The following is a 9,774-nucleotide window of genomic DNA, read 5'->3' as shown; positions in this document are numbered from 1 at the left end:
ATCTCGATACATTGTCAATGCATATGCAGGTGTTACACCGAAATCTGTAACTATCCAAATCTGTGACTAGAGGACACTACTTAAGCAAAACACTGTTGAAATTTTCATTAATGCACATGCTTGTGAATTTTCCACAAAACAAGCATTAGCCAGTGAACCTAGTGAATACCCAAAGATAATAGGCAATGTCATGAGCAATGTCATTATTACAGTCCCTCTGAAGGACTGTTTGACTTCCAAATATGTTCATCTTTTCATTTAGAGAATGACGTAAGATTGAGTCACAAGAAGTTTTGTAAAATGTGCCATATCCTGAACAGTGTGCAGAAACCTCATTCATAAGAGCTTAATTGGACAACAAAACTGTCAGTATTAGTAAATACACCATACTGATAGTATTAGAATACATATACAATATATATATATATATATATTTTTTTTTTTTTTTTTTTTGGGGGGGGGGGGGTTAACGCAATATTGCTGGTAATTGTATGCATGAGGTTTCGTTTAAATTAAGTCTTTGACAATGGAACATATGTGTGCCATGTAGTGAACCCTATGGCAGTTTTTTGTTTATTTTTACCAATAGAAAATAAAGGGAGGCATTATTTTTATTGATTGCAGTAAACCTAAATTTCAAATAATATTTCACAGGCAAATCAGAGGAGTACTCAGATTTTTGTCCTCCACTATTTTGTCCTTTATACATCAAAACAATTTTTCATTGAAAAAATGGCTAAAACATCAACCCAGATTGTTCAGGTGACATGTCTTCTCATGTTTGTGTGCAACAGACAAATAGTAGTAGCATGTCAACTGGCAGATAACAACATAAGGGGTCACCGTTGGTCTGTGAGTAAATTGCATTGAACACAATGGTACCATTGTCAACAGTTCATTTAAATTTAATATCAATGCATGCATGGTGATATTATAATTCTATCAATCTGGTATATAGGCTACAGTTGGCAGTTCAATTATTCACATATACACTCATGAATGTGAGTTCAACACAGGGGCGTTTTTAAATAATTTTGGAGTTCTAGACAGAGCTCAATCTGTGGCCCCCTCAAAACACCTTTCCACATCCAAACCACTTCAAAATTACACATCAGTTTCTTTTATGATTTCAGGGCCATCCATTTTTCATTAAATGCAGCTGCACAACTGGACAACCAGTCATCAGATTTTAGTTACCCAAACAGACAATGATTTATGTGTGGTTTGACCAGTTATGTTGTGTTGACATAAATAGGTTAGATTGTAACAGTAACACAGTAATATTAATCCCTTGCTAATGTAATATTTTATTTGTGACCACAACACACACACACACAAAATGAATAACAGTTACAATTAGTCTTTTAAATTAATTTAACCGTTAATTAATTTAATTAAATGAATACAAGCATTTGATGCTCAAGTGTTGAAACTGCTTCTATAAACAATTAATTAATTCAATCTGCCAAAGAGGAAGTCATTTGATGATTCAGAATATGCATTAACTGTGGAAAAGTGATTAATTACAGTAAGCTATCATTACTGTTATTTTACATTATCCTATACTTAGTTTAGCCAAGTAACGAATATTTTCTTTGAATATGATTATAAGAAGACAGAAATAGCCTACGTGACTGAAAACTACATTAGTATGACAGCATTTGCAGCATCTTGTGAGTACGGACATGCCTTTGCCGCATCTGCCACTCATTCTCTCATACACACTTCATTTATTATATATTATCATATTTTATAATACGTACTCTCTCGTTTGGAATTGGCACGCGTCACTGAATTAGGTAATAATTAATCATTTATGAGATATATCGTGTAATTTAACACTGGTATTGTTTAATCCTGCCAATATAAACGCTCACAATTATTTCCTCAAATTAATTATCGCGGTTCACAAGGCAAAGAAGGAACTGATTTCCTACTTGACCGCATGTTTAAGAACGGTACGTTTACGTTGTGGCAACGGCATGTTGAGCAGTTGTTTCCAAGGGAGCGGACAAGAAACAAGCTAAAAAAAGAAAAACTCGTACCTGTACAACATTATGCAAATTTGCCCAGCAGTAATTCGTGAGTGTGGTGTTTTTATGTGTTCTGTAAATATATTCAGCTAGGTGTAAGCCAGTTTGGTTTCACTGAAATCACAAATCATAACCAGAACAGAGGCTAGCTAACTAGCTAGCTAACGTTAGCGGTTGAATTCTTTGCTCGACTACTGTACGCTAACTTAGCAAGCTTTAGCTATAGATGTTTAGACAAGAAAATAAGATTATTTTGTAGCTAGCTAACGTTATTGGGTATTTTCGAATTGACAAGACTAGGTAAGTAATTACCTTCACTAGCTATTTAACCAACTTACCACTGACTGTTAAGTAACTATCTGTCCAGTTTTCGTGATGACTAGTTCTGACATAACCACCGGTTTTGTTAGCTAACTGGTTAGCAGTTGAATATAGCTAGCTACACAGCCATTGTGCTACTCTCATAACTTGTTCACGTGGCTATGGCGTTAGCCAGCCTTATAAACCTAGATTGTATCTATGTAACGATAGCCTGCCCAACTAGCGAACATAAAGTAGTTTGTGAGTTTACTGGGGATGATTCTCAGCTATGTAAGTATGAATATAGGTGGCTAGATAGGCCTGCGGAGTAGCTAACTTTGGCTAGCTAACTATAACAACAACAGACAGGTACTTCTATGTACAAAAACGCCATGTTTAGTATTACTGGCGAATATACGTTAGATTATGTTAGACTACTATTAGACATTACATTTTGTGTATATCGTCCTTATGATAGTGTATTGATTTCCTGCGTTGTAAACTTTCTACACATTTGCGACGAGATCACAATCCTGATTAGCACGCCAACCCTGGTTCCCCAGTTCACCGTGTAACACAGATAGCTAGTGAATAACAAGGAACGATCTATTTTGTTTTTGGTTAAGCAACGCTTGCTAGGTTACTGTTGTTCGTGAAACGTCCGGCGTGTTTTCAGTGTATGAAAGCTCAGCTACATAACGTTATACGTGCTCTGCCTCACAAATTCATCTCCGTTGTAGATTCAGAGAGAAGAACATGAGTAAAGACTCGCAAATGAGAGCTGCAATAAACCAGAAGCTGATTGAAATGGGCGAACGGGAACGGTAAGGCTGGCCTTCCTCGAACACAGGGGTTCTCAGACTATCCAGGGGCTTCTCTGTGTTTGCTGGTTTTTGTAACAACCACAGTTGCAATCTCCTGAATTGTAACAAGATGTTAATTAATGTCTTTGCAGTCTTTTGTGGGACCAATAGTATGCAGTGAATGAATGCATGTCCCATATTCACATTACATTAGAATCTCTTAGCAGATACCGGTATTCAGACCAATTTACAGTAGTGGAGAACATCATTATTAGTCTCAGAAAAACAAAAACACGATATCTCCAAGAAAGCATAAAAGCTAACCTGGCTGTAGGAAAGGAGACCTGGAAGTACAAAGGGAAGGGGGCGGGCACCTACGGGCGGATAAACTGAGATACCTGGCTGATGTGTAGGGTCTGATGATCTTTTCAAGATATATTGGAGCAGTCCCTTTAAGCAGCCTGATAGGCTAGCACCAAGGTTTTGAGTATGATGCAAGCTGTTGTAGGTTGCCAGTGGTGCGAAATAGAAATGGGAGTGACATGGCTGAGCCTTTGGAGATTGTAGATAAAGCAGCAGCATTCTGGATAAGCTGCAAGGGTCTAATATTGGAGACAGGGAGACTAGGGAGGAGGGTGTAGCAGACAGGAAATGACCAGAGCCTGGACTAAGAGCTGGGCTGAGAATGTGGTGAGGAATAGGTGGATGTGTGCAAATGTGTAATAGATTTTACAGAAAGAAGCTGCTTTTCTGACATACTGCAGTGATGTTACCCAAGTTGAATAGTTTGTTGTCCAGTTACTGCTCTGAATTTTCTTACAAATTAAGAGGGTTGTAGTCCCGTCCTGGGTGAGTGAAAGGTAAAGAAGGCATAAGGGCTTAGCTGGGACATGTAGCAACTTCGTTTTAGCCGAGGTGAGATTTAGGCAGTGGTTTGCCATCCAGTTTGAGATGTTTTGTTGACCAGATGATGGTTCAAATTGCAACCAGTGTATTAGAGGGAGGGAAGAAGAGGGAAAAATTGTGTTGTCAGAATAGGAAAGAAAAGACAGGCTATGACAGAACCAAGAGGCTAGTGTAGATAGAGCAGGGGGTAGGACCATGGATCAAACCCTAGGGAACACCTGTCATGAGTCTGATGTCTCAAAACTGCACCTTCCATGAAACCTGGAAGGAGCTGTCAAGGTGAAAAGCAAAATGGTTAAGAGCTGCAGAATCTTGAGGTAGCCTGTAGGGATGGGCATGAGTACTCAAGGACTCCAGTGCTCAAGAAAAGGACGGCTTGAGCGCTATACAGTACACAGGAAAAATAAACTTAAATTCATGGAAATTTACGTGCTTAGTTTTATCATTTGTTTTTACATGGCAGCTTTAGCAGTTTTGTTGGTTTATGGGTAATGACAAGACCGATGCATCCAGTGGGCAATGAGTTTACCTAGGAGGAGATGAATGGGAGGATTTCAGGGGAGATGGACTGGAGGAGGAGAGTGGGCTTGGGATCTAGAGAGGCAGTTGGTGGAATAGCAGGAGTTGAGAGAGGTCAACATCTGTCAGAGGAGATCCTCTAATACTTCCATGCACAATATGGCAAACAATTATTTTAGAAAGAGGTTTTGAGTTGCCTAAATTATGTAAAATTTGATAAGTCAAATTTTCAGGGTTCTGTTTGCTGAAAATGTGGTCATCTGATCACTGGTCAAGAGTTTTTAAAAAACCAAAGTAAATGGCGACAACCCTAACCTGTATTGCATTAATAAGTTATAAGTAATAAGGTAAAAATCATGGATGAACTTAAGACCATGTTTTCAGCTACCTTAACTGATTTCTGAACTCCTAATCCAATACATAACAGCAAGTCGTTGATTTGTATGGCACACAAGCACAAACACAACATTCATATTAACATAATCAGACAGATTGAGGCAGGAACTCCCACTGATCTGCTGATTTATGCCAAGTGTTTTAAATGACAATGAGTCAATATACCTGGCGAATAATTCATTTTTACTGCCTTTTTTTCCCTCTTTCTCATTGGCACAGGTTGAAGGAGTTGCTCAGAGCCAAACTTATTGAATGTGGGTGGAAGGATCAGTTGAAAGCACATTGTAAAGGTAAGCATTGTATAAATGCATGAGTCAGGATGAATTCAAATGTATACATTTGTTTTCTAGAGTGAGGCCAGTCATTTTGTCAGTTAGGCCTGGGGGGGGGGGGGTTACAACTTGCTTGGTTTGGCGTAGGAGCAAACGCCAAGGATATGTCTTCTGACTTCCTGGTTCCTGCCAGCATGGTGTTTCCCAGCTATTTCCCTACCATGGTACATACTGAACTGTTTTCTTTAGAATTTGCATAAAGGTTTTGTGTTGCTGTCATGCAAATCACAAATTTACGGGCGATCTTTGAGGATGGCCATGACTTGAGTTGCATCTTTGTAGTTTGGTTAGCTTGCTGGCAGTCTCACTATTCAAGCTAGAGATCATTTTTACCTGTTGCACCTGTTGTGTTTCTACTAGAAATTAATTTCTTTTTTTTCAATTTTTCTTTTTTTTTGCGAGTTGTCTTAGGTGAGCTCAATACTGTTTGTCAATGTTAAAGACCTTTAACAAAGTTATTAAAATAGCTTAAACTTAAGAAGTCGCTGTGAATTTTGTTCATATATGTAAATTTCAGTAAGATGTAAACAACTACCCATTCTACCTTCTCATCTTTTTCTGATGGCTATTGTCAACTCAAGAGATTGAGAGTCTGTCAGTCACCTCACAAACCGAAGGCTCCCGCCCCAGGAAAGCATGCGTTTGTTTTAAGACGCAGGTAGAACAGGGCATGACTCTCGTTCTGTCCGTCAAGTACAATGATGACAGGCATGTCCAGGATGTCTCTGGTTACTGAGAAGGGATACCAAAAAAAGTTTGCCTCTGTGGGCAGGCTGTGCAGTGGAGCGAAGATAAATCCGCTGCTAGGTGAATGTAGCAGAAACACTTTGTCACTGCGTGAATTTGTTTTAATTTAGTGCATTGCTCCAATTAGCTTTAAAAAATGAAATAATTACATAGCTCACCCCACCCGCCCACCTCACGCATGCATGCACACACACACACAGACTCATTCTACCTAAGTTAAAAGCTAAAATTTAAATTCACAATTCTGTCCATAAGATTCCTTGTGGAGAGACAGGCCTGCATTGAGAATGTTTTTTTTATAGCTAAAAGAATTTCATAGCATTACATAGTTTTGTTTGTTTGTTAGTTTTCTTCAGCAACTTAACTTTTCTGTTAGTCTAATACTTGGGAAAAACTGCCCCAAGCGGTCATCTGTGCAATGTAATTGGGACCTCTGGGCATTCTGTTTGTTTCTGATGATGTAATAAGTTCATTTTGCTAGAAAACACTATACGACATTATGACAGGAGCCTATCTTATGGATTCCTTCTGTTTGCAGATGTCATCAAGGAAAAGGGCTTAGAGCATGTGACTGTGGAAGACTTGGTGGCAGAAATCACACCCAAAGGAAGAGGTATTACTTTCTAAGGCATTTATTTGGGTATTTTTATTGATCATGTGCATTTAATGAAGCTAAATGTTTATAGTTACTTATTTTTACCAATTCCTAGGTTCCAAGGTTAGCTACCAAGGCCCAAACTATAGGCCCCTTTCATTACTACAACATCATCCATCAGTTTGGGAGAACAGACTAGCATTTGCATCCTGCAGGGCACATGCTGCCACTTCTCACTGTGTAGTTCACTGATTGAGCAGAGTTCTCATTTTACTGAAGGGATGCACTTCCCACACAGAGGAGTTTCGCTTGTTGATTAGACAGGAGCCACCCTGTCAACCAAAACCTTCCTTCCCTGGATGACTTTAAGGTTATTTTAGCAGCGCAGTGCCAGACTTTATACCTTTAGTGAGGGGGGATAGTATGGTGATTCACACTTGCATTCAGTACTGTTCAATTCTGCAGAAAAGTGCCATTTGTGGTGTTTGTCTTAACCTCTTTTTTTTTTTATTTTTTTTTTTACTTTTAGCTCTTGTACCTGACAGTGTGAAGAAAGAACTTCTACAGAGAATAAGAGCTTTTCTCGCTCAGCATTCCACCCTATGAATGGAAGCGTTACCTTCTTCTTTTCTTTATTTTTGGATCCAAATAGTAATCAAGTACATTTGTTTTGCCTCATTTCTGAAATTAAAGTAATGTGACATTTTATCATGATTTAGACCATTTTTTAATATTTTCTTTCAGAGATAAAATACTAAGTAGTTGTGAATTGTTTTAATGCATTTTTAACAATAAACATTTGGTTACAATTGCTGTTGTTGCTGTATTGAAAAGAAATCAACTTTGTCAAACAAGCAGTCAGAAATGCCCATTTTGGTTTGGCAATTTACTAGAGATCCCAAATGTATATACAGTTTTTTTTTTTGTTTGTTTGTTGTTTTAATCCTCTAAATAATTCATGTTGGTGATAAAATAGTGTCAATAAAATAGATGCTTGTAATGTTACAGTAGTTAATCTGTAAGCTACTGGCTAACTAACATTACAAGCAAGCACTGGTCTCATTAACTAGCTAAGTAAAGTTAATGAAGTTATCTTTAACTGGTCAGTTTTATGTTGACAAGCAAGAAATGACAGCTGGCAAGCGAAGTACTGTAGCATCCTAAATACATTACCGTTAATCAGCTTTCTGAGCTGGCTAGATGCCTATGGCGTATGGCAATGTAGGTGTGATTTGCACTTACTATTTTAAAGCTGTTGCAGGCTGTCCAGACCTCTATCTCTTCACTGTCTGCCTGTAAGATCGTATAATAACAAAATGCACAAAGAAATGAGCAATTGTGTTAAATCCTTAATTTTTGTAAAATAAAAAAGTGCAGTTTGTGTATTAAAGATCAAATTTTCAAAATACTTTTAATTTTAATACGTAATTGAGCACAGTACAACTGCAGTACCATCAGCATCTGTTTGGAAAATTTCTTAATACTTCAATTATTTAATATAAATAATATAATTAATTGCTTTCCTACGCCTCTTCTGAATCACCCTTAGGCTGCCATAATGCTCAGCTTAGTGTGATCTTGGAAGGAGGACCACTCATCTTCATCCTGCCCAGTCTGCGACATGGCCCCACCGTTCATGACTACTGTTGGGTACCATGATAGTCCCAAAGCAGGGTTGGGAAAGGGTTAGTAGCATTTTCCCTCTCAGTCTAAAAGGCTCCTGTCGGCTGCCTCACAGTAAAATGTATTCCGACACTATTCTGTGAATATTATTAATATCATTAATATCATTAAGCAATGCTTATCTTCAACTGTTGCCAAATTAAGAACAGCCATAGCTGACACAGCAGTTTTCACCTTGTGGGAGAAGAATGTTCGTTCAGCAATGGTCAGTTCTCACTGGGAGACAAATTGCTATGCGATCCACAAAAAGAGCTGAAAACAACCAAATCAAACATGCTAACAGCCTGGAATATCGCAGCTTTTTTGATTTCCAGGAGGCAAACGGAGAGTGTGTTGCCAGACTCGCATTCGTATTTGTAGGATCTGATTGCAGGCAGGTGGTGGGTGTGATTAATATGCTGTCATTCCTCCTAACAGCTCAACCTTTCAATGAGGCTGACCCATATGGTGGCATGTTGACTGATATGAAATAGAACAGTCTTCTGTTGTCATTCTTGCACTTAGTCAAAAAATGTAGGTAAAATGTCAGATGGCTAAATGTTAGGGCTAATTAAGCAATCAAGGCTGGAAGTTGGCATGAAAGCCATAAACTGATACTGCCCTCATTGCCCACATCTGCTGTAGTGGATGGATACTCAGATTTGGCCCTCAAATCCAAAGCCTTGGTTTACTTTTCTTTCAGGTAATAATATGGTCTAAATATGGCCCCATTGCTGTGTTATGGGTGCATCTGAGAGACTCACCCCTGCAACTCTCCTAAGGGTACTGATTTGATGGTGTATGTTTCCAGTTTAAGTCCTGGTGTATGTAGTAACATGGGTTATTTGCCGTGTGAAAAAAATAAAAATTCAGTGTCCAGTTTAGCCAAAAAGATTAGAAAAGGCACGAAACAACCAGATGACAAAATGCCAAAGTGTTAAACATGTCAGAGGCATTCTAGGGTAATTGAGGCAGCAATCAAGTAAAGTTGATGACATGTGGATTCTCTTCATTCCAGAATCAGTAGTGTGACACTGTGAAACCAAACTGAGATTTACTCAGTAATAATAGGTTTAAAGTCCCAGATATCAAGAAGTACCACATGAATGTTGGCCTATCTGATGGAACTGTATGTTCAGTATAAGTCCTGGTGTATGTGTAAACATGGGTTCCATTCTGCCCGTCATGTAAAAAAAAAATAATAATAATTTTCAGTGTCCAAGTTTAGCCAAAAATTAAAAAAGGCAGGAAAACAATCCAGATGACAAATATGCCAAAGTGTCCATTAACCAGGTCCATCTCTCAGGTAATTTGAGGGGCAGAAATTACAATCAAATGAAATTTTGTTTTGGTTTTTTCTCCAGAATAAGTTTTACACCTGGATAATAATAATAATAATAATAATAATAATAATAATAATACCACAGGTTCCTATCACTGAACTGTAAAAGAACACATTGTTTCCTACCATAGCACACTTC

The 9,774-nt window shown here is 38.2% G+C and overlaps 1 protein-coding gene across 4 annotated transcripts; it reads left to right on the top strand.

Annotated features, from left to right (window-relative positions):
* Positions 1-1,903: 1,903 nt before the first annotated feature.
* eny2 (ENY2 transcription and export complex 2 subunit) lies at positions 1,904-7,440 on the top strand. Of its 4 annotated transcripts, none has more exons than XM_064341008.1 (5): positions 1,904-1,958; positions 3,074-3,157; positions 5,177-5,247; positions 6,575-6,649; positions 7,161-7,440. In XM_064341008.1, exons 2-5 carry the CDS (start codon positions 3,090-3,092, stop codon positions 7,235-7,237), a joined length of 291 nt encoding a protein of 96 aa, XP_064197078.1. In that variant the 5' UTR covers positions 1,904-1,958; positions 3,074-3,089; the 3' UTR covers positions 7,238-7,440. The 4 variants fall into 4 exon arrangements, with proteins under 4 accessions (XP_064197078.1, XP_064197055.1, XP_064197064.1 ...); XM_064340985.1 differs by having other exon boundaries at positions 1,923-2,082; XM_064340994.1 differs by lacking the exon at positions 1,904-1,958 and adding an exon at positions 2,132-2,333.
* Positions 7,441-9,774: the final 2,334 nt, after the last annotated feature.

The sequence above is a fragment of the Anguilla rostrata genome, chromosome 1, assembly GCF_018555375.3.
Source record: "Anguilla rostrata isolate EN2019 chromosome 1, ASM1855537v3, whole genome shotgun sequence".
NCBI lineage: Eukaryota > Metazoa > Chordata > Actinopteri > Anguilliformes > Anguillidae > Anguilla > Anguilla rostrata.
The sequence above is the reverse complement of the archived record's forward strand: the minus strand, read 5'-3'. Positions and strand labels throughout refer to the sequence as shown.